Source organism: Danio aesculapii, chromosome 9 (genome assembly GCF_903798145.1).
Source record: "Danio aesculapii chromosome 9, fDanAes4.1, whole genome shotgun sequence".
Classification (NCBI taxonomy): domain Eukaryota; kingdom Metazoa; phylum Chordata; class Actinopteri; order Cypriniformes; family Danionidae; genus Danio; species Danio aesculapii.
The window spans coordinates 140,089-164,884 of record NC_079443.1 but is presented as its reverse complement, the minus strand read 5'-3'; the positions used below and the strand labels follow the sequence as shown (position 1 = coordinate 164,884).

The window sequence follows — 24,796 nt, the reverse complement described above, 5'->3', positions numbered from 1 at the left end:
AATCTGTATTTACTGCATGTAGAGCTCAGTACATCACGTGATCCTACATCATTATCACTGATGTGTTTTAAAGGTCTTCAGTGTGTTCATTGCAGAGCTCCTCTTCTGAAAGAGATCAAGCCTCAGTAACTGTAATGTACCGTATAACATTACTGACCATGACAAGTAAATAAATAACACAATTCGACCCTTTATTGTGGAGTAACTGGATGTTGAACTGCAGTACTGCCAGCAGTATCGTTCCCCAACACTGGTCATAATGTTCACAGATGATTCTTCCATGGGAAAGCTGAGATTAAAGCAGTGTGTTCACAGTGTTTCCCCATGTTCAGCACTTTATACTGTCTAAATAAATCAGTTTTACACACATCATCATCATCCCTTACTGTAATTAGATTCACTTTCAGAAATATCTTGGCTTGCAGTCAGGGGCGCACTGGCCAGAGGCAGCACTGGGACATTTCCCAGTGGCCTGACGGTCAATCTGGCCCAATAGTATCTGGATGCAGCCTTAATGTTGCAAGCTGAGACTGCATATCTCAGAGATGCAACGTCAGACACAGTGCACTCAATGGAGCCAGCGACGTCACAGTGAGGGGTGGGGTTAGGTGATGAAAAGCAATGCACGCAGCTTAGATTGCATCTCCAGCACCCCTCTCGACCAATCGCCCACCACAAATGTTCTCTCAGCCCATTACTCTAAAGTAACCTTAAATATACTCACTTGAGATGGCTTGACTGCAGGCATGGTGCAGTTTTGCATGTGCAGGATCTGTAAGAAAACTTTTGAGAGATGTGTGAAACCCCGCTGTAAAGCAGCACCTCCTCTGGTGTCCCACACACACACACACACGCTGGAGAAATACACCGCACTTGACATCATACACTGTAAATACAGTTGGTTTTGTAGTTAGCAGTTGTTTAATAATCATATATATATATTTATATATAATCATATATTTTAATTTGTACAAGTTCACAAACAGAAAACGCCTCCTCAACTGTGTTTTTGCAGGACGATGGTTTACATGACGTCAATAATGTGACTCAAATCTTGGTTAATTGATGTGTTTTCCAGAGATTTGTGTTGGATGTTCATCTGTTGTAGACGGATGATCTTTAAAAGAGCAGGTCCTAATATAGTCAGATTATTGCTGTGTCTGTAAATGTGGATGATCGAGTCTGAATAAAGCTGCGAGAATTCCTGCGTGATCCACTGTTTCCATTCAGGACAGTTTAGTTCATCATCATCATCATCATCATCATCATCATCATCAGAAGGTAAAGTAAAGTACTAGTTTTAAACGTTTGTCTTCACGTCCGTCCTCCTGAACGGGTGGATTTGCATCTATGGTCATCATCATAAATACATCTGTTTCAGTGCAACATGAGAACGTGATCATGTATAGAAACATCCTACTGTAAAGTGCCTACAAGCAACACAACATCAGTACACATTCAAGGTAAAAAAGGTGCAAACATTTCTCCAGATGTATAAAAACAATCGCTTTAAAAATTAAAGTACATACAAATGTATCTCATGCGTTTAGTTCTTCAGGAACGGGACCCTTTGTGTTTGTTTTCGGACCTACATCTGGCAAGCTAGATTCATATCCATTACATTTACTGTCATTTATACGTTATGTACAGTGCAGAAAATAAAAGTGCTTTCTCCCCATCGGCTGAAATGTACATATTGCATGTCCCTATGAAAGAAAAGAGTATCGAAAGACAATCTGAGAGGTAAGAGCTGGAGCCGATTCCTCCATCTCATCGTAAATCATTTACATTTCTGTGTGTGTGTGTGTGAAGTCTAGAACTGTACATGTACACACACACACACATGCGCTGATCTCCAGTCAGTGTGATCTGCCGTGGTAAAGTGGCACGAGCTCTGGAGAGTCATACACACGGGACCTTGTATTATTCTGAATGTGTTTCTGCTGTGTTAAAGGGATAGTTCACACTAAAATGATAATGTACTCGCTATTTACTGTCCCTCAAGAGCGTTCAAACCAGCTCAAAAACAAGTTTTAGTCTTTTCCTCAAAGAATGGACTCATAATCAACCAGATTTTACAAGAATACACTATAAAAATGTCCAGAAATGAGCAGTTTCTGTATTTTGTGCCTCATTTTCCTCATTTATTTCTGCCTCTGAGTTACATTATGAGATCTTGATCTTTCCTCCAACACCTTTTAACCTTGATAAGTGTGTAAAGTGTGTGTTCTGCACATGTGTAATAGTGTGCAGTGCTATATTGTGTGTGTTGGTGTTGTATATTACACTACAGAAGCCTTGTGATAAACTGCAGCTCATTCTCTATTCTCTTACACACTTATTTCTCTACATATTATATCTCTTAGATTATTTCAATCCACTAAAATGTCAATAAAAGTCACTTTGTTAAACTGTAGAGTTGAATTTACAGCATCAGAAGTGGACAGAGCAGAGATCAACATCCCATAATGCAGTTCACCACTGTAAATAAACACACAACACAGAAAGTGTTCATTAGCAGATGCTTCTTACAGTGTTTCTTCTTTTGTGTTTACTAGAGGAATGAAACTCCAACAGGCGTGTAAATGATGACAGAAGTGTTGTGTGAATTATCCCTTTACAAATAAATGTTATTTCTGTACTCTTAGAATAGCTTTACTAAATAGATATTTACATTATTTCAGGGCATTATAGTCAAGTCACGTCTGTCTATCTGTCGTCTGCACCTTGTAAATGCTTGAAAAGGAAGCGTCTGTATATACACTGCTAAAATGCTTTTCTTATTAGAGTTTCTGTCTTGTTTTTAGTCCAGATATGGATAAATTCTTAAATCAGTCAGTGTTTTCTAGACAAGCACAACATATATAGTGTTGCTCTGAGAAATGAGTCAAAATGAAGAGAGTTTCTCATTAAAACTAGCAGAATCATTTCATGTCAAGAGAAAAACAAGATTATTTTACTCACTATTGTCTTTATTACTTTATTATTGTCTCACTATTGATTATTTAGCTTGTTTTAAGGAAAATTTCACTTGATTTTGACATGTTATTCTTTAAAACTTGTCTAGAAATGCTTCTTGATTTCAGAATTTTCTGATATTTGGACTAGAAATAAGACAAAACTCGACATAAGAAGTGTGTTTTCTGCAGTTTACACTACCTTGCCTACTACGTCTTGCCTATCCAAGTTTTAGGAATAACAGATCATAACTTGACTTCTAGTTGATCATTTGGTATCAGAAGTGGCTCATATGAAAGCCAAAGGCCTCTAGATTATGCTTATTTGAGCACAATAAAATCTGATCATGCCTTTATTTAATTATTTAATCAGGACAGCAAGGTCTGACTTACTAAAGAAAGCCTTCTTGCAGGACTCCCAGAGTTCATCAAGAGTCTTTGTGTTCATCTTCAACGCCTCCTCCTTCATCTTACCCCAGACGTGCTCAATAATGTTCATGTCTGGTGACTGGGCTGGCCAATCCTGGAGCAGCTTGACCTTCTTTGCTTTCAGTTTTGATGTGGAGGCTGAAGTATGAGAAGGAGCGCTATCCTGCTGGAGAATTGTCCCTCTCCTGTGGTTTGTAATGTAATGGGCAGCACAAATGTCTTGATACCTCAGGCTGTTGATGTTGATCATCCACTCTGCAGATCTCTCGCACACCCTCATACTGAATATAACCCAAACCATGATTTCTCCTTCACCAAACTTGACTGATTTCTGTGAGAATCTTGGCTCCATGCTGGTTCCAGTAGGTCTTCTGCAGTATTGGTGATGATTGAGATGCAGATCAACAGATGATTGATCAGAGAAATCCACCTTCTGACACTTTATGATCAACTAGAAGTCCAGGTATTATGTGCTGCTCTTATAACTGAGATCGATCACAAGACCTTTGTCAGGTAGTGTAGTGGTGAAGTCAGACCTGATCATGTGTACGTCATGTCTAAACTGCTTAATGAAGTACAGTTTTGGCAGAACTACCTGATCCAGGCTGAAGGATGAAGATTCCTGCCGTCAGGAGTTTCATCCACAACTATACATTCCTGGGAAGATTCAGCCAAGACTTGAGCTGCGTCCGAAATCACATACTTCATACTGTATAGGATGTGTAAAACAGTATGTGAGCCGAGCAGTATGGCCGAATTCATCATAGTATGGCGAGAAGAGCCCAACTGCGGTAAAAGTCTAGTGAAATTAGATGTTAATATCAGTAGTTTTAGGCATATCTACAATCCAGAGTCTCCAAAACATTCACATGTAGAAGACATTAACCTGATATAAACATCTACAGTCTGCAGTGTGTCTCTTCCGCCTAAATGGAGCAATAATTTTATCTGCCGTCTCCTCATACTTCAGTTTCTCATTAAATCTTCTGACCAATCAAATGCTCTCTAGTGTCTGACATGCCCCGCCCCCTTCTTCTCATTGGCTGCTCATCTGATGCACTTGAGCTTAACCACTCTCACTGGCAGAGCTGTGAGGAGAACAACACGCTATTGGCTGGATTTGTAATTGAAAGGTTGCAATTGTCAGTCCCAGCAGGAATGGAACGGCACTCTCTCCGTCTTCCATACCCAGCTGAGGAGACCCAGCGCTCAAAACGTGTTTGTGTGTGCACTTGAATGGATTAAAAGCAGTGGATGAAAGCCACAGTTGACAAGGCTCACTTCACTTCATACTGGAGTAGAGGATTTCGGACGCAGTCTTTGACTTTAAATGCGAGCGCTAACCGCAAGCCTTCCTGGCATTAACGGAGCTGACGCAGCACCAGGAGGTCAGTCTGCACTACAACAGCGTAAACCGAACGGAAACATCATTGCTGATTATTGGGAATGCCCTGAAGTGTTTCATTGCATTGATCTTTTTACATAGTTCCTGCAATCCTGCCTACATTATCCGTGGCTACGTCCTGGTCACGAGGCAGTGTCCGACCCCGCCGCGGGTACAACCAGTGTGTTTGTTCTTTAGGTGGCTAGTCATTTTGTGTCTGTTGCGATTCTCAGATATCCTGTGCGCACACGTGTGTCACATAAATGCGTGTCAGTTTCGCTTTGGTGCAACTAAAAGTGAAACTGTGCGCTGGTGTAGTGTGTGTGTGTGTGTCTGTGTGTGTGCATGATTGCACAGGTTATGTGTGTGCGCGCCTCAGTTTTGCGGACCCTGGCCCCAGCCTCCAGCACTCGGGGGACGGCTCGGCTCTCCGCTGCCAGACTGGTCCAGTTCAGCGCTGTCACAGTCCGAGTCCTCACAGAGCGCACGCGTCTGAGAACAGAGCAAACACACCATCAAACTCCTGCACACTTTATATATGGAGCTCCAGTGCTGGACTAGACCAACACAGACTCTGAGACAGAACTTTATCTCTTATGTTGTCTTATAATTCTGTGTACACTATTGCATCCTTTGGGTCAAAAAGACCCGCCTTCAAATAAAAGTAAAACCGTGCCTGGGCCATTTTTGACCCGAGGTCCGCTGTCCAGCAGAGTCTAGCCCCAACCCTAACCTGAACAAGCTTATCAAGGTCTTCAGGATTTAGGCAGGGTTGGAGCTAGTGGCCCCCCAGGATCAGCAATCCCCACACCTGTACTAATATTCTGCACTGTTTGAGAGTGTGCAAGAAGGCAACATTTGCTTTTTCTCAGTGTACCTCCAGGATGTTTTGTTCCAGGTCAAAGTTGGCCCTCTCCTGTTCGAGGGCAGCAGCCTCTCGTTCAGACAGGGTTGGGTCTGTGATGTCCACAGGGATCTCGGAGCCCTGCGAGATCAGGTCATCGCTGCGGTCGTCCAGCCGCTCGTCAGTGTTGGTGCTGACTACGTCTGGAGTCCCGCTGTGGGAATGGTCGGTGGTGTGGCCCTCCTCGCCTTCTGAAACCGACAGGTTCTCTGAGCTGAACGTGGACACTGATTGGCACTTGGTTATACTGGTTGGCCGTCTGTAAATTGGATGCAAACCGTTAAACAAGCGTTTATTTAACAATAAAACACAATGGATAATACAAATAACACATACAAGTATCATTGTTACGCTCGGCAAGGCCATGATGATATGTGCTCCACACAATGTCAATGGAATTGATTGTTAAGTGGATTTCACTTTCACTATCCTGCATTCTGACATGATTCCTCATGGCAAACATAAACAAACTCTATTGGTAATAATGCTCACAACCTGCCTCAATAACAAAACCAGAAAAAAGCTCACATTGCACCGCACTGGTTTGGAGTAGCTGTGCTGACTGCATGTCAGATTCTGCATCAGGCTCTGTCCTCCTATTGGCCCTAGGTTTGCCACTCACCAGCTGGATCTCACGGCAGGAAAGAGTCTGAAATATTCAGAATCTGCCAGAACTTTAATAAAGGGAACTTCTGATTCTAAGATCACTGGAATCTTTTAGGATTTCCCAAATTTGTCTCAGATAACCAAATTGTGTGGGAAATCGCACAGAGTGAGCGGGCCTTTACATGGACTGGCACAACTTTTGGCACTTATCTCTCTGGCCTTTAACACATCAGCTATAGAGTGTGGAACAGTCTACGGCTTTCTATTAGAAAATGTTACCAATCACTTTTTAATCTAAAACCTCTATTTTAAAATACTAATAATCTTTCCACTTCAAGGGGCTTTCATTAGGGTTTTTGTACAACTGATGGACATTTCAGGTGCTTTGGTGTTGCTCACTGTATTCCATTCGGAAGGGATCATCCCTCTGCCCTAATCCCTTTGAAGCTGTCACTCCAGAGGGTAAACTCTTAGAAGGAATTGCGGCATAGTAATGAGAGTGTTTGGCTGCGTTTCACTCCACTTTTAAACACGCACTCAAAAACTTCCCTAACCACTTCCCCTCGAGTGAATCCCAATTGTCATTTTAAAGTGTGTTCCACTTCATAAAGTGAATAAGGGAAGTTTACATGGGCATACCCTCAACCCCTTGATTTTAATTTTGTATGTCCTAAGTGCTCATGGGTTTAGGGCACTCCATGTAAACCCATTCAGATGCTACATCAGCAGTGGACAGTTGTGTAATGTAATTAATGACATCCGGGGGAATAAGACAGAGAGACGTTGAGTGGGTGAAGGGCATCAAAAATTGGACTGGAATACAGCCTCTGTGTGTTTTCCTTATTTAACACACCTGATAGAGATCATCAGCTTGTCAGGAGAGATTTACATGAACTGAACCAAGCAAGTATACAAGACAGACATACAGAATGTGCAGATCTCCCACAGCTGGAGCTCAGGACTAACCAAGTAGGGGAGGTAGTTTGCTCATGTAAGAAACATTTCAATTTGAACATAATCAAGAAATGCCAAAAGGCCTGTTCACACTTGCCGTGCAACCTAACTGCATGAGCATTTGCCAAAACAAGGACACGTTTTTAAATAGTGGATTTGGAAGTGAAGCATCAATTACATGAATTATGCAACAATAATGGTTCACACAGAAGATGTTTCCTACCGTCGTCTTGGTAATTCCACCTCACTGTCCACCTCGCCCTCTTCCTCCTCTGAGGAAACACCACGTCGCTGTGGAATTCAACACACCTTTAGTTTGTCAACTGAATTAAAAAAACATCAAAATCACAAAGGAAGATACTTGAAAGAAAGCTGAAAATCTGTATTCACTGACCTCCACATTAGGACTATTGGAGTCACTGGTAACAGGTTTACAACTCTTTTCAGAATATCTTCTCTTATGTTTAACAATAAAAAAGAAACTATTTGAAATAAGTAATGACAAACCTGAGAGATCTGCCTTCCTGCAGAGTTCAGCTCCAACCAGTGCTTAATTTGTAAATCACGAGGTCCCGGAAGAGATCGGGGTAATGGATCCGGCATGTTATCCAAGAATGGAAAGGTGTTGCGCACGAGAGTGGGAAGTGGGGAGTGGGGGGTATTAGTGGGCATTGGATGGCGAAGGGATGTCGCGGACAAAGGACGAAAGTGAAGAGCAGGAGGTTGTCGCGGAAGAAAGTGAAGAGGGTTGGGGAGTCGCGGAAGAAAGTGAACGCGAACAGCAGATGGGGGAGAAGGGTGGTTGAGGAAGGGGATCAGATTTCAGAGGTGCCGGATCCAGATCCAGCGTGTTTCGGCACAAATTTAGCCCTGGCTCCAACCCATATCAAACACACCTGCTTTTAATTAGTTAGTGCTGTTCAGGTCCTGATTAATTGGTTCAGGTGTGCTTGATCAGGGTTGGAGGTGAACTCTGCAGGATGGTGGATCTCCAGGAACAGGGTTGAGCACCGCTGAAGTAAAGGGTGAGTAAATGATGACAGATTTTTAATTTGTGGGTGAACTGTCCTCTTGCATACCTGTTTGCGTGTGATGGCAGCGCGGTACAGTATGGCGGAGGGCGTCAGGTGGCTCCCACTGGATCCTCTGGGCAGCCGCACAGCCCCGGGGCCCTCCTCCCGCTCCTCTGCCTGCGGTCTGCCCACGGCGCCGCTCCGCCCACAACAGGGGGAGTCTGGGCTGCTGGAGAATGGCAGCGACGCCGCGTCCTCACTGGCCGTGTCACTTCTGGGTGGAGTCTCGTCCAGCCCGGCGCCTGCCTCTGCGCCCCCGCGGGGGTCCCGGCCCATGGTTTCAGGTGTGGCGGCTCCACTGACACCGTCTTCGACCCGACGGGTGGAGCTCAGCAGGTCCGGGCTGGATGAGGACAGCTTCAGCGGTGGTGGCTCCAGCTGACCCTCCCTCATGGTGGATCCGGAAACGTTCTCGGCAATGGGCGCAGCAGGCGGAGGCGTGTTGGCTACAGGCTCGCGCTCTCGGCTGGCAGGGGCAGAAGGGTGCTTGGGTCCGGATAGATCCCCGCTGCTCCCCCTGCCGCCCCGCCGGTGACGGGTTTTGACCCTGCGTGCCCGACTGGGTGAGGTAGACCCTCGGTTTGAACATGGTGGGACGGTCACCTGTAGCACTCCGGCATCCATCTTGGGGAGGATGATCTCTGAGCGCAGGAGGTCCGGTCTGAAGATGGTGTTAAAGAGGAAAACATAAGTTACACTGCATCCCTTTCACTGGCATATTATCAGGGTGTGGATGCAGACCGGATGCAGGTGCAAGGTGAGCTTCATGCAATGCTGTGTTTTTCCTTTGGACATAAGATTATTCTACTTCCCCCATTGACAAATTATTAAGCTTGTTTTAGGAAAAACTCATCTAATTATGACATATTTGTAAAAACATGATAAACAATACGCTTTGCCTTTCTAGAAAATGCTTCTTGATTTAATTTTTAGATATTTGGCCTAGAAACAAGTCAAAAACTCTTAAATAAGAACAGTATTTTTGCAGTGTAGAAATAACCCCTGAGGTGTATATAAATGACCGTGTCCTGCAGGTTTGTGAATGTGATGTATAGCTGCTCTCACCTCTTGCCGTGAGGTGGCAGTTTCTGTGGGACGCTTCTCTTCTTGATGAGTTTGTCCACTGTGTTTGAGGTGTGATGCTTGAACAGACCAGGGTACTTCTTATCCAGACACTGTTCCCTCCTGTGTCAGGCATATAGCAAATAACAGATAAACACATCTGCTTTGGCCCCATTTATAACCATTGAGTGTCACAAAACAGACCCTAAAATATCCGTCCACCACTTCCAGTACACTGAGACTGCCACACATCCAGCAGGTGTCAGTCTCAATGTGCTGGGAGCGCATCTGAACACACTACTGATCTGCTGACTGTAATCAGTCTAATCAATTTAGCAATCCTAGTCAGTTCTCCAGCATGGTACACACAAACGCAGTGTTCGATATTGTTCCTCTGTATCTTTAGCAGTGTAATTGTGGTGTGAACTATGCTATTCTTTAACACCGTCAACCATTTTTACAACTCAATCTTTATCGTTATCTTTATAGTTATCCTGCTTGGTGTGAATGGACCCCAGGATAATGTAAAATCATCAATAACCCAATCCAGAATCTGATCTGGGTTACCTGAGCAGCTCCTTCTCCTTGAGCTCCAGCTGAAGCATTACTGCATTGAGCTCCATGTAGAGGTTGTTGGCCCTCTCCAGCTTCCTCTCGTAGTGCTCTCTGATGTCCAGCGCATGCCTGTCAGGAGTTTCATCACACTTTCATCAAATAAAACATATAACAATTTTACACAAACTTAAAGCTAGTAAATCTAGAGAATCTTCCAAGTGTTTGGATCCAACTGTTTGCTGGTGTTGTTTTCTGCTGGTGTGTCTGGTGTTTGTCAGTGTTTGCTGGTGTTGTTTATCCTCTGGTGTTCGTCTTTTGGTGTTTGTCAGTAGTGGTGCTGACCTGAGCTCTTCTCTGCGCCGGTTGATCAGCTCTTCATCCAGACGGTGCAGACATGTGCCCTCAGATTTAATCTTCTCAAAGTGTTGCTTCACCTCCTCTCGCCACTCTGCCTGTAGAAACACACACATGGACATTCACATGGGATCCCAAGGCATTCACAGGCAAGCCTAGAGACAGTCTTTCCAGCACGTCCTGGGTCTTCCCCAGGGCATCCTACTGGTTACCTTCCTAGGTAGGCGTCCATAAGGAATTCAAAACAGATGCTTCTGTGCCAACACAAATTCCTCAGCTGCTTCTCTAAGTGTGGAGGAGCAGCGGCTCTACTCCGAGTTCCTCCTGGGTGACATCATCTGCAAATAGCAGAGATAAAATCCCTGAACCAGACCCCCTCTGACCCTAGGCTGCCCCTAGAAATTCTATCAATAAAAATAATAAATACAACTGGTAAAAGAGGGCAGCCCTGCCAAAGTCCAACATACACTGGGAACAAGTCTGACAACCACCACCCCAGATGCACAGTCCAGAGGTACCCGCCATTCATTCGATATTGTAGAGGTGTGTCAGCCAAAACAACCCCCTCAACATCCAGAGACTTGAGGTACACAGGGTGTATCTCATCCACCCCCACTGCTTTGCTACTGCAGAGCTTGCAGACTACCTCAGTGACTTTAGCTTGGGTGAAGGAAGAGTCAACCCCTACATTTGCTTCCTAAATGGAAGGAGTGGCAATAGGATTTAAGGCCATCATCAGCCTTTGATAGCTCAGTTGGTAGAGCGAAGGACTGTTGGGGGATGTTGGCAATTCTTAGGTTGTTGGTTTGACTCTGGCTTGAAGGACATCTTTTTCTCACAGACCCACTTTGCTGCTCAAAGAGCACAGCGGCGCTAGAGCTCCAAATTCGCAGTCGAGGCAAAAAGGAAGTTTCATGACCAGGAATTGAACCCAGACCAAGGCAGCAAAGCACCAAATCCTAACCACTAGACCACCAGGGAAGGGCTGGCAAAGGCTTCCCCTCATGCCTGGCTGTGGGCCTCCACCCAAGTGTGCTGCAGCTGCTCTGACAAAAAACATTAACGCCTGTAACATCCTCCTGGAGATGAGAGAGAGTCTCAGACCCTTGATCGAAGTTCTTCCAGGGAGAGAGTGTTCTGTACGAGCATCTTATTGACCCCACCACTTGCCATAAAAACAAAGCAGAGCATGTGGTGAGGGAACTCCAGGTGCCACCAACAGAATGTGGAAAAGGTGAAGTGCACTTAATATGTACCATTTCTGTGAAAATTGTGAGATAAAAAGCCACAATTTACTGTGTGGTGAAAACAAGCGTCTGTGCACGCTGAAGGACATGTAGAATACCAGATTAGAGCCATGTTGTTCCTTAAGTTGATATTTTTTTGTGTTACGAGTGTGTAACTGTGTGTTGGTGTGGAAGTGTGCTGGTGTTTAGTCTGACCTGAGATTTAAAGTATGTCTCCTGTGGGGTGGACAGCACGTCTGCAGAAGCGATGTCCAGATGAAGCAGAATCTGCCTGAACGATGGCCTGTTCCTGGGCTTACAGTTCCTACACACACACACACACACACACACACACACACACACACAAGATGTATTAGCATCAACAGAGCTGATACTCAATACGAGTCAGTTGTGTGTGTGTGTCATCTTGTGCTTGTGGTATTATAGAAAGTTTCCACATAATTCCATCTTGTCTTCTATTTGTCTCTGTCTCTCTCTCTTTATATTTCATTCTTTGTCCAACTGTCTCGCTGTCTCTCCATCTGATTCTGTCATTGTGTGTGTGTGTGTGTGTGTGTGTGTTTTACCAGCACTGTCTGAGCAGGATCTTGAACCCATCAGGGCAGCTGTCTGGAAGAGGGAGCTGCAGGCTGTTGTTTCCGACACCCCAGATGATAGCGGACGAGTCCACATCTTTATAGGGGATCTCCCCGGTCAGCATCTCCCACAGCACCACACCGAATGACCTGCACACACCACAGATTCCATTACTGACCTCTGGATGCTCTCAGGCTATTACACTAGCTGTCGAGATCTGCTTTTATTAATTTGATCAAGTGGACGATGCTAAATTTGGGTGCTAATGAGGTCTGAAGCAGTTTTAGTTTGTCCACTATTGATGAGGTGTTCACACCAGACGTGGCCTTTGCAGATAGTTCATGATATTTGCACACAATTGGTCTGACTTATCTTCCGCAAATGTGAACCAAACTCCTGCTCTGTTTATACAGGGACCAGACAGCCTTAAACAGAACTTCTTTAACCCAATACTCCTAGAGCACACACACAGAGGGACAAAGGGGACGCAGATTAATGCCTTCTCCAAGTTTACAAAACACATGTGGACAGGTTGGGCATACTTCCATGAACTCTCCAGCACCCTAGTGAGGGTATAGAGGTGGTCCATTGTTTCATGGACGAAAGATAGATCCATGGTTGAACCTAGATCCAAGGTTCAACCACGGGCCAGATCATAATGCTGTCAAGATCTTTTATCAGTAATCTGATCAAGTGGATGATGCTAAATAAACACCTCAGATGCGTGAACCGTACTGCATGATGTCTAATCGGGTCTTTACTTTGAGTTAAATTGTAAATCACTCGCGCTTGGTGCTTCATCCGTGTTTGGTGTGAACAGACCACCAATCTTTTCCAGAGGTAGTGGAGAAGACCTGAGATCAATGATTTCATGGCAAAAATGTGCATGTGGTATACTTTCAACAGCCAAAAGAAAACAGTTTATCTTAATCTCAATTGAACCTGTATGATACACTTGTCAACATCTGAAGTAGATCAAAAGTTCTCAAGACAGGATCGGGTGTTGTTAAATAGTTCTAGGCTAACTTTGATGCCAGGTTTTAATCTACTTCAAATGTTGACAACTGTATTCTTTTCACAAGAATACAGATGTTGTGCAGTGATGTCTGTGAAATCATTATGTTATAGCTAGTTATTACGCGGCTGTCTGGAATACTTGATTCTGCTTGGTCAATCAGTATATTCCAAGGGATGATATTCTGAGCTGACAAGCACTGAAAGTAATAACAAACACTGAGAATCATCTTGACCATCAGCGAATACGTCAACATATTTATATGCTTGTCTGCCTCGCTGCTGATTTCGACTGTTTGGCGCCATCTTGTGTCTGAATAATGCGCAGGCTAGTGTATCCTCAGCTGTTTTTACGTCTGTCCGCCCTTTTCTTTAATTGAAGAATTAAAACACGATTATGTCCCAGAACAATGTTTCAGATTAAAACCATCAGTGTAATTACCAGATGTCCACTTTCTCAGACACGGGTTCGTTCCGTATCACCTCCGGTGCCATCCAGGCCACGGTGCCAGCAAACGACATCTTGGTGCTTTTATCCCTGAGCTCTTTAGACGTGCCGAAGTCGGAGATCTTCACCAGGTCATCGTGTGTGATCAGCATACTGACAGGAGAAACACACATTAGCATTTCAGTGCCCGGTTGCATAAAGCACAAAAGTTTTTCCCTTAAGTATGACACTAAAGGGTTAATTTCCCCTTACCTAAGAGAATAATTTAAGGGTGTTGCATACATTCACTAAAACCGTTCTCTTAGGTAAGGAAAACCACTAAGTGCTTCACAACATCGACAGAGGTTTATTGTGAAAATATTGTCGTCAAAATGAGCCCCCCCTTATAATACGTCCTTATTTGAGGTGGTAGACAATTGAAGCTGACAAAATGTGCTACCCCTGTTTTATTAGATGAAACATGACAGACTGAGCTACTGGTAGCACAGTATGAGGACTTAGCACAGGTAAGTGATGGACAGAAATAAGGCTGTAGCGCAGGTAAAGTGCTGTACTTTGGAGACTTGAGGTCTCTGTGGATGATCTTGTGCAGGTGCAGGTAGTTCATGCCACCGGCGATGCCCATGGCCCAGTCCACCAGCAGGCACGGCGTGATCTTCCGGCCTGCACGCAGCACCTCGTACAGCTGACCCTGTGCACAGTACTCCATGAGGATGCAGTAACATGGAGCCTGTGTACACACACCCCTGAAACACACACACACACAGTCTGAGAACCTGAGCATGTCTGTTGAGTTGGCCAATTAATCAAAGGCAATTTTCTAAATAACTTGGACTTGCCGAGGCATTTATAGACTGCTGCTCTGGTGATTAGACCGGCACACTGTCTTTTATCCTCACTTTGCTTTGGATAAAAACGTCACTTTAATGAGTAAATGTTATTTGTTATTTAGGTTTACCAATCTGGAAATCGGTGGATCTCCAGGTCTGGTAGGAGCACTTTTAGCTTAACTAATTGAATTTGACCATTAGCATCTTGTTCAAAAATGACCAAGGAGTTTTGATCATTTACCCATTGAAGGCTTGACTCTTCTGTAGTTACATTGTGTACTAAGACTAATTGAAAAAGAAAAGTTGCTATTTTCTAGGCTGACTATAAGCAGCTATACTCTTATTTTGGCGTAATAATCAAGGAACTTTGCTGCTGTAATGATATTAGTCTGATTCGCCTGAAAATAATACCAGAATAGATATCTTTCAACATGACCAGCACACTCTTATATTGATTAAAGTTAGCTGATTTTCAGGCACTTTAAGCAACTTTTTAATTTCCCGTCGGTCTTGGTACAGTTTGATGATTGGTCTTGACTCACTTGAAGGTGATGATGTTGGGGTGCTTGAGTTTGCGCAGGTGTTTGATCTCGGTCTCCTTGATATCTCTGACTTTCTTCACTGCCACTTCCTCTCCATGAAACTTGCCCAGGAAGACTGCGCCCTGAGCGCCGCTGCCCACCCACTGCAGCTCCGAGATCTCCTCGAACGGCACCTCCCAGCACTCTGCAGGACAAGAGTCATTACACTCCAAAACACCTCACAACAATAGTGGGTTACTCTCCACAGGATTGGCTCAATTAAAGAAAAAACTCTCGTGTGATTTCTCTGTTAAGGTGTGATACACTGTGCAATTTTTGCGGTCGCATGAGCAATGAAAGCAATGTTTTCCTGTCCATGTGTTTTTGGTGCGAAATTTCATACCAATATGCTGTTGACCATTAAATGCGTCACAACAGTCTTGTGAAAAGGGTTCATAACCTTGAACAGAACTAATTGTTCTTTTTTTAATCAGATCTTCTAAGAGAAGGTACCCCGGCTGAACTCTTGTGTGTATGTGCGGTACTCACCCTCCTGGCTCTGTTTGTGTTCAGTAGAGTAGGCTTTTCCGATCATGGTCCACACGGGCTTTAGGCACCCAAACAGGCCCTCCAGGAAGCCTCCTCCGCCAGGCTGCAGTCTGAAGCTGTCGGCCTGGCTGCGCACCGCTCCGCCCTCCGCTCCACCCTCCTGCAGCTTCAGCACGCTGTTGGAGAAGTTGGTGGGCTCATCGCTCAGGGTGGGGCTGTTGCTGTGGGTGCCGCTGCCGCCGCCCACCGGGTCAATAGACAGCACGTTACGCAGCACGCACTGGGTCGGGGTCAGCTCAGTGTCCGGGGTGCTGGCCGGAACCTCAGGGTCAGGACGGCAGAAGGGCGGGTCGGAGAGTGGTGTGGTAAAGCCGGAGAGGGAGGGGGACGGGGCATGCTGCTCATGGACACAAGCCATGGGGGCAGAAGGGGTGCGGGTGGAGCTCTGAGTTACCCACCCTTCAGAACGGGCACCGCTGCAGGTCAACACACCTAAGGAGAGGAAACATGGGCACATTATTGATGGGGAACATCTTTAACACCTTAAAAGGCTCCTATTTTACCCCTTTTATAAGATGTATTATGTGACTCGGAGGAAGCAGAGATCCAGTTTATGGGTCAGAAACACCACAGTAAGGTTTATAGATGTGTCTGTGCTCAAGTTTATTAGAGTCTTTCTGAAATGATGAGTCACACACAAACGCCGTTACAAAGTCACACCACACACATGAATTTACCGACCCTATGCAGCTGTGGTGATTCCAGCGGTTCTGAATTACACCGCAAGTTTCTTTATTACAAATATACTCTGTTTTCACAAAGTTTTCAACTTGTGAATCAGCTGATCACAGAGAGTTGAACAGATCTTTTAATCCCACTTTGGAGCACTGAGTAACCCACTCTTCAGAATGATATTCCTGATGGATCATTCTTGAACTGTCTTTAATCTTTCTAAACAATCTTTAATGTGACTCGGGAATGGTGAGTCCTTTCAGAGAACATTTCATTCAGTTGCATATGTGCACATTGTGCAGATGTTTCTTTTTCAAGTCTTCTATCAGGATTGAGTCGCTCCGCTGTGGAAATCCCGAGGCGTTCCCAGGCCAACCAAGAGACATAGTCCATCAAGCGTGTCCTGGGTCTTCCCTGAGGCCTCCTCCTGGTGGGACATGCCTGGAACACCTCCCTCGATAGGCATCCAGGAGGCATCCGAAACAGATGCCCAAGCCACCTCAGCTGATTTCTCTTGATGTGGAGGAGCAGCTCTACTCCAAGCTCCACCCGGGTGACAGAGCTCGTACCCCTATCTAAAAGGGTGCGCCCTGCCACCCTGCGAAGGAAACTCATTTTGGCAGCTTGTATCCAAGATCTTGTCAGTAGGTGAGAGTAGGAACGTAGATTTACCCGTAAATCCAGAGCTTTGCCTTTCGGTTCAGCTCCTTCTTTACCACAACCGACCAGTATTTTGATCACATTAATGCTGCCGCTGCACCAATCCACCTGTCAATCTCACGCTTCATCCTTCCCTCATTTGTGAACAAAACCCCAAGATACTTGAACTCCTCCACCTGGAGTAAGGACTTTCCTCCAACCTGGAGATGGCAAACCACCTTTTTCCGGTGGAGCACCATGGCCATCCGAGCCATGTCACACTCGGCAGCAAACCACCCCAGTGCATGCTGAAGGTCCATGTTCGATGAAGCCAATAGAACAACATCGTGTGAGAATAGTGGTCCCTGAACTGGACCCCCTCAGCCCAAGGGTGCGCTTTGAAATTCTGTCCATAAAAATTATGAACAGAACCGGTGACAGAGGGCATCCCTGCCGGAGTCCAGCATGCACGGGAAACAAGTCTGACTTATTGCTGGCAATGCAAACCAAACTCCTATTCTGTTCATACAGGAGCGAGGCAACCCTTAACAGGGTAAATCTCAGCCACCCCCACTGCTTTGCCACTGTGGAGCTTGCAAACTACCTTAGTGACCTTAGTGACCAACCCTGCATCCCCAGTCTCTGCTTCCTCAATGAAAGACATGTCAGAGGGGTTAAGGAGATCCTCAAAGTATTCCTTCCATCGTCCGACAACATCCCCAGTCAAGGTCAACAGCTCCCTACTTCTGCTGTAAACAGTGTCAAAGTGGAGCTGCTTGCCCCTTCTGAGGTGCCGGACGGTTTGCCAAAATTTCTTTGGGGCTGACAGATAGTCTTCCTCCATGGTCTCCCCGAACTCTTGACACCCTTATGCTCGAACATGGTGTTTGTTATGGACAAACTGTGATTAGCACAGATGTCCAATAACAGAGCACCACTCAGAGTCAGATCAGGGAGGCCGTTCCTCCCAATCACGCCTCTCCAGGCATCACTATCACTACACACATTGAAGTCCCCCAGTAGAACAATGGAGTTCTCAATCTGAGCACCTTCCAGCAGCCCTCCCAAGGACTCCAAGAAGGCTGGGTACTCTGCACTGGTGTTTGGCCCATAGGCACCAACCATAGTGAGAGACCTATCCCTGACCTGAAGGCGCAGGAAGGCGACCCTCTCGTTCTCTGGGGAAAACTCCAACACATGGTGGTTAAGTTGGGGAGCTATAAGCAAGTCCACACCAGCCCGCCATCCCTCACTGTGGGCAACTCGAGAAAAAGATTTATTCTGTTAATTTCTTGAGTCATCGGGTTTGAGTGAGCTTGAGTCATTTGTCTCTTTACATGCTGTCACATGATGAAGGGACTACTCAAAAAGAGTGAAAATCATCAAAAAGGTGATGCAATCTCAGGTCTTCCGGCTCAGATCGTGTGCATTGGTGAAGCTTATATGTCAGTGTCACGAGAACTAACGAATCAAACTTGTAGACCTGTCAGAAGAGCTGAGCTAATCATAGCATTCTAGTTCTGACTTGGTTGTAGTGTGATCAACGTCTGCGCTAGTTGTAGATGTGTTTGAAGCAACTCGTAACTGACTAATAATATTTTGGCAAATTGAAATGAATTAAAAGAATTGACTCAAGAAATCATTTGTTCATCTAGCTGAACGAGACTCAAAGGTCTATATCTGTAAAATGTTCTCAACTTCCCATCACTACTGCATATAACCTGATGGGGAATGTGCCTTTTTTAAGATTCATTGAAAATGCTTTACTTGAATGGGGTGATCAATGAATGCTTATGACAACTGTCATGAACTGGCATTTGCTCTGTTTAAATGCAAAAATAACAATGTTTGAGATGTCTGTCTTTGTCTTGACAACTTGACATTACAAAGACAACCTAACTTGTCATAAATCTGTCATAAACATGTCATTAATATTTTATGACATGGTGCGTTATCCTGCTGGAAGTAGCCATCAGAAGATGGAGACACTGTGCTCATAAAGGGACCCAATGCACTAATGGACCCAAAGAAAATCTCCCCCACACCATTACACCACCAGCACCAGCCTGAACCGCTGATACAAGGCAGGATGGATCCATGCTTTCATGTTGTTGAGGCCAAATTGTGAGCCGAGCATCCGAATGTGGCAGCAGAAATGGAGACTCATCAGACCAGGCAACGTTTCTCCAATCTTCTATTGTCCAGTTTTGGTGAGCCTGTGTGAATTGTAGCCTCAGTTTCCTGTTCTTAGCTGACAGGAGCGGCACCCGGTGTGGTCTTCTGCTGCTGTAGCCCATCCGCCTCAAGGTTGGACGTGTTGTGTGTTCAGAGATGCTCTTCTGCAGACCTCGGTTGTAACGAGTGCTTATTTGAGTTACTGTTGCCTTTCTATCAGCTGGAACCAGTCTGGCCATTCTCCTCTGACCTCTGGCATCAACAAGGCATTTGCGCCCACAGAACTGCCACTCACTGGATATTTCCTCTTTGTCAGACCATTCTCTGTAAACCCTAGAGATGGTTGTGCGTGAAAATCCCAGTAGATCAGCAGTTTCTGAAATACTCAGAGCAGCCCGTCTGGCACCAACAACCATGCCACGTTCAGCGTCACTTAAATCCCCTTTCTTCCCCATTCTGATGCTCGCTTTGACCTGCAGCAGATCGCCTTGACCATGTCTACAGGCCTAAATGCAGTGAGCTGCTGACATGTGATTGGCTGATTAGACATTTGTGTTGATGAGCAGTTGGACAGGTGTACCTAATAAAGTGGCCGGTGAGTGTATATCGTCATATTACACATTAGCCCTAGTATGAACTACACATAAGCAGCTAGAACTTGAATACAATGGTAAATTTACTGGAGAAATGTAAATTGTTCAAGTGAAACTGTCAATGACTTGCTGATGTGCATGAAGACCGTGCATGAAAATTGGGCATTTCTTCTGCAAAACTTTAGGTTTTTTAAGCTTAAGTTTTAAACTCATCTATTTTGCCAGCTTTCTATAGACTCGTCTTGGTTGTTAATCCACATCAGATGATGATTGGCTTTAATGTTCAGGATAGGACTCCACATATAGAGTTATATTTCAGCACTCTGGACAGCGACTCTTCAGTAGCGTGCAGAAAACTCCCTCATGTATTCATCTTATGTGCAGTTTTGGGAAACACATGTGGAACTGTTACGATTGTTTGTATCCCTGCTTGCTTCAGATTGGTGCGATTAAATCCTAATCTAATCATGACAAACTATATATCCTTGAAAAGGTCTAAGATGTCCGAATACACATTTTACCACTGTTCTTTGTCACTTGGGAAGAGTAAGATATTAAAAGACATTTACTCTCATCCTACAACCTGTGGGAGAACTGACGGTAATATTTTGAAATAATATTGTAGTCTAAACATAAAACAATCATTACTAACTATATATCACCTGAAAGCCTAAAATGTCTAGTTTTCATATACACTGATTTCCGATAGATGTTACTGAGCAACAGTTACTCAAGGAAACTTATCAGAATCATTAAGTATTACTTTGCTACAGCAATCCACAAGTAAACACCTTTAATTCAAATCAAATACCACCAGACTGCCCAAACTACTTTAGTATTGTATGTCTACCTTACAAATATTGTCATAAGTTATGAAACATATGGTTAATATTCCTCAAAACATACACAGAAATAGAAGCGCCCTCATTGATCACCTGGTGGCGGTGTCTGGTACTGCGGCCAAACTAAATCTAAAGCTCATTTTTGGAGATATCAACTTCAAATTTAGAATATAATTTGCTCAGATTCGATTAGCTTTAGCTTTGCTTATTTTTGTAAATTTTAGGCTAAAACAGCTTCTGTAAAATACATATTTATTGTAATACAGCAAAATGTACATTTACAGTTTTAGTATTTCAGTAATATGAACTTTTGCTTTATTAAATGTGTTGAACTTGTAGCTACAATCTGACATCTGTCTCCTTTTAAATGAGACCAAGTTTAAATCAATGACCCAAAGTGTTGAAGATTGACAAGTCATTACGCTGAACACGTCACTCTCATGTCAAAAGGTGGAGAACAAAAGGGGCGAACTAGAGAAACAACCTGCCGTCTTCTAAAACTGTGTTACTTTATTAATGACTGATCAATTGACTGATTCAGTAGTCGTGTGCTAATTAGGACAAGCTGAAGCGATGAAATTCGGGAAATCTGTTTCTTCAACAATGCCAATGGGTTTCTCTTGTGTATTTGGAGTTTTGTGTGTGAGAGCGCCCTCCGGTGGAAGCGATTTTTGATTTTGTTTATGCAAGTCATTGGAGTATCAGACTACTTTTAGTTGACTACATTTTATTCGATTTTAGTCGACTGAATCTACTCTAAACATTCTTTATAATAAACCAGCTATATGTAGCATTCTTTATTATTTCAGGACATTTATTACGGTAAAACCAACGCGCAGATCATAGGCTTTACTGATTTGTATGATCAAATGATGGAGTGTTTTAAGGGGGAAGATTTACAGAGTAGGGATGCTTTTGGTTTAGCAGTGTACTGACTAATGCTATGGGTTTATTACTAAAAATCATCTGTGAAGATCACTCTCAGTGTGAACAGTAAACTGAAGGCATTTTCACGAGCAGCGTCTCTGCTTAAACGATTCTGCGCTGTCTCAGAAGTGCATTTCAAGTGTTCTGAATGAACTAAGCATCTGCTTTGAGGCCTTGTTGCCACCTGAGGGCCCTCAAGAGTACACGAAATAACTGTTTTTTAATGGTGCAGCATGTGAGATTGACACCCAGTGGTTGAACTAGGTATTGCAGATCAGAATCAAAACACTTTTTCACTCAGCCCCTCCCCTGACGACTCCACAGAAAAGCAGGTTGCCAGATTGACTATCAAATCTACACTAAACCTACACCTACACAAAGAAGGAATCTTTCCCGTGTTAAAAGAGTTTGTCTAAACACTCACCTGGAATTTATATTTTTGAATGTAGTTTCTCAGTGAAACGGCATAAACTACACTGACAATGATCAGCTCAGGTACTGATTATTTGCTTTATTCAGTGTTAAATGCTCCTAGTGTGAGTCTGAAGGCCATTTCACATGATATTTATTGCTATATACTGAAAGTAGCAGCAGATAGTTCAGCGCTGATCTGGACAATAAAATAAATGTATTTAAAAATGAACGTCAGAACTGTGATTCAGTGCAAAGCAACAAATATCAGACACTCAGCGTGTACTTTTAATCATGTTAAAGAGGTTTAATGTGTATTAATTAGACTGAAATAGCAGCAGAACACTCGATAATCGCACAACTAAAGGTTATATTCATCTGGCGCGGATAAACTAGGTAAACTGAGAAAATTAATATAAACAATCAGGTTAAATACTTGCACGCTAACGTTAACATTGGCATTAACAAAGCAAGAAAGGTCCTGTTTTATTAAACATCCCCCAGAAAAACCTTATTAAGATATTACTGTAATAAAAATAAGCGTACACTTTATGAATTTAGCACTGAAAGCAGTTTTACATTACTCGGTATATGGCCGGGTATGAATCATCTTGAATAATTAATAAATAATTTACAAACACATCCGTATCTTATGCATATTCTTCTCACTGCTGAGTGTTTGGTGCCATCTTGCATCTAAATGATAATAATGCGTAGGTTAGTGTATGCTGCGTTCAGCCGTTTGTGCTTCTGTCAGCTTCACGTTTAATTAAAGCACTGAATTATTACAGCTCAGATCAATAGACAGGATAAATTAAGCCAGGAGGGTTGTGTTCCCAGAATAATCCCTCCAGTCTTACACAAAAACATTGATATGATGTGAACAACACCGCTGCAGCAAATTAAACTGAAAATGGGTGATTTAATATATATCAGTAAATATATCAGTAATGTATTGTGTTAGTTGCAGCGAGGGTCCTCACATATTACTCTGCTGATAGGGCTCCTGAAGGCTTGAGCTGGCCCTGTGTGTATGATCATTATTACTCTAATCAGATTGTACTGTAAGAGTTTGACTATAGTTGCTGAATCCACAGCTAAACTGAACAACATTATAATATATTATTATTAACATTATAAGACTCTGTTTAATGCTGAAAATGAGGATATTCTGCTAACCAAACAGTCAAATTACACATGTAAACACTTTATAATGAACAAAACACACTGCTAGTACCCCTCATATCATCTTTAAATCACATACAGACCGGCCAAATCTGATTTGATCCACATCTGAAGCGTTTTCACGCATTTTCGCTGCGGTTTAGCTGATGTGTGAGCTGCTCTGCTCATCTCCGTGAACGGCCATCATCTGTGATCATGTTCTGAGATGAATGGTGGCCAATGAACGCACATACGCGTGTTATTACTCCTCCATATTGATACCCATCTCCAGACGCGTTATTACACTCAGATTGACGTCTTCATGTCGTTACAGTAACGTTATGGGACGTGTGGACTCGGTAATCAGCGGGTAATAATAAAATCATAATAACGCGTCGTGTGGAGAGCCGCGCGCGCGCGCTTCAGCAGCGCGAGCACAATATGACAAAATTGCATAACGCGTCGCGTCGCGTTATTACGCTATTGTGCGCGCTGAAAAACACCGCGCTGTGAAGAACGCGTAGCGATGGACGCGTCGGTTCAGATGTGATGTCATTGTGAAGGAGTGAAGTACCGCAATGAGCTTCACCATCACACACACACACACACTGGTGTTTGGGATGCGGGGATGGTACCTCTGCTCTCCGGATGATGATGATGATGGTGATGATGTCGGTCGTCAAATGTCGCGCGGGTCTGCTGCTGCTGCTTTTCTGCCGCTTCTCCTCCGGTTTCTCCTCCTGTTCGTCGTGTTTTCGGTCGGTCACGGATTCGGGTCCATTAGTCGAGCGGAAGGAGCTGTTTCTCCTCTACGGTGCTGAAGTGACGTCACGCCGTATGACGCCGCAAGGGGGCGCTGTGCGTAACCGCGAGCACGAGCATGACGTCAAAGCCCCACGCGGCGAGCTGCTGGATTTGACCTTCCGAGAAATTGTTTATTAGCAAACAAATGGAGTGTGTGATGTGATATGATTTATTTAATGTGTAGTTTTATTCTGATGATGAGAAGTGCACATGTACAGCACAATATCTTCTTATGTATCTTCTTATGGATGGAAATATACATTAGAGAAAGTGGCTCGATATAGACCAAACTTATGCCAATTTATAAACAACTTCAAGTTATATGTAGGTATTTAGAACAATCACATAACAGAACAGCACTGAATGTAATGTAATGCTCTCAACACATTTAAAATCGTGTACATATGTTTAATATTTGCTCTGTCAGTAATCTATTGGAATATGGGATGCCTCCTGTTCTTGTGGCACTGAATTAATAAGCACACATACACTACAGACAATTTAGCCTACCCAATTCACCTGTACCACATGTCTTTGGACTGTGGGGGAAACCGGAGCACCTGGAGGAAACCCATCCGAATGCAGGGAGAACATGCAAACTCCACACAGAAATGACAACTGGCCCAGCTAAGGCTCGAACCAGCCACCTTCTTGCTGTGAGGCGACAGCACTACCTACTGTGCCACTGCGACACCCATAAATATATTATAATATCAATATATTTATATAAATATGTGTATATTTCATATAAATAATGCTATTAAATACAGAACTTATTTAAGTTTTATTTTTACAGAAAATGGGCTTTTGCTATAGGTTGTCCAGGTTGTACATTGTAGTCTACACATTAAAGATTTTACTCCTTCATGCAGGGCTGTCAAACTCCGTTCCTGAAGGGCTGCAGCCCTACACAGTTTAGTTCTAACCCTGCTTCAACACACTTGCCTGTAGGTTTTAAACCATCCTGAAGAACTCAATTAGTAAGATCAGGTGTGTTTAATTAGAGTTGGAACTAAACTGTGCAGAGCTGCAGCCCTGCAGGAACT

At 43.8% G+C, this 24,796-nt stretch overlaps 1 protein-coding gene across 1 annotated transcript; it reads right to left on the bottom strand.

Annotated features, from left to right (window-relative positions):
• Positions 1 to 1,255: 1,255 nt before the first annotated feature.
• map3k12 (mitogen-activated protein kinase kinase kinase 12) lies at positions 1,256 to 23,803 on the bottom strand. The gene is made up of 14 exons (XM_056465902.1): positions 23,582 to 23,803; positions 15,464 to 15,955; positions 14,936 to 15,119; positions 14,118 to 14,309; positions 13,558 to 13,716; positions 12,092 to 12,250; positions 11,721 to 11,829; positions 10,267 to 10,376; positions 9,937 to 10,053; positions 9,373 to 9,492; positions 8,314 to 8,968; positions 7,458 to 7,525; positions 5,648 to 5,933; positions 1,256 to 5,262 (listed from the first exon to the last, which is right to left on the bottom strand). The coding sequence occupies exons 2-14, from the start codon at positions 15,879 to 15,881 to the stop codon at positions 5,146 to 5,148; spliced, it is 2,694 nt and encodes an 897-aa protein (XP_056321877.1). The 5' UTR covers positions 15,882 to 15,955; positions 23,582 to 23,803; the 3' UTR covers positions 1,256 to 5,145.
• Positions 23,804 to 24,796: the final 993 nt, after the last annotated feature.

What these genes read in the sequence shown, in the direction of transcription:
- map3k12 (XM_056465902.1), bottom strand. Translation starts at nt 15,881, where the DNA reads ATGGCTTGTGTCCATGAGCAGCATGCCCCGTCCCCCTCCCTCTCCGGC. An exon ending in ATCCTGCTCAGACAGTGCTG is followed by an intron (nt 11,830 to 12,091) that starts GTAAAACACACA and finishes GTGTGTGTGTAG; the next exon opens with GAACTGTAAGCCCAGGAACA. An exon ending in AGACATACTTTAAATCTCAG is followed by an intron (nt 10,377 to 11,720) that starts GTCAGACTAAAC and finishes GTGTTTCTACAG; the next exon opens with GCAGAGTGGCGAGAGGAGGT.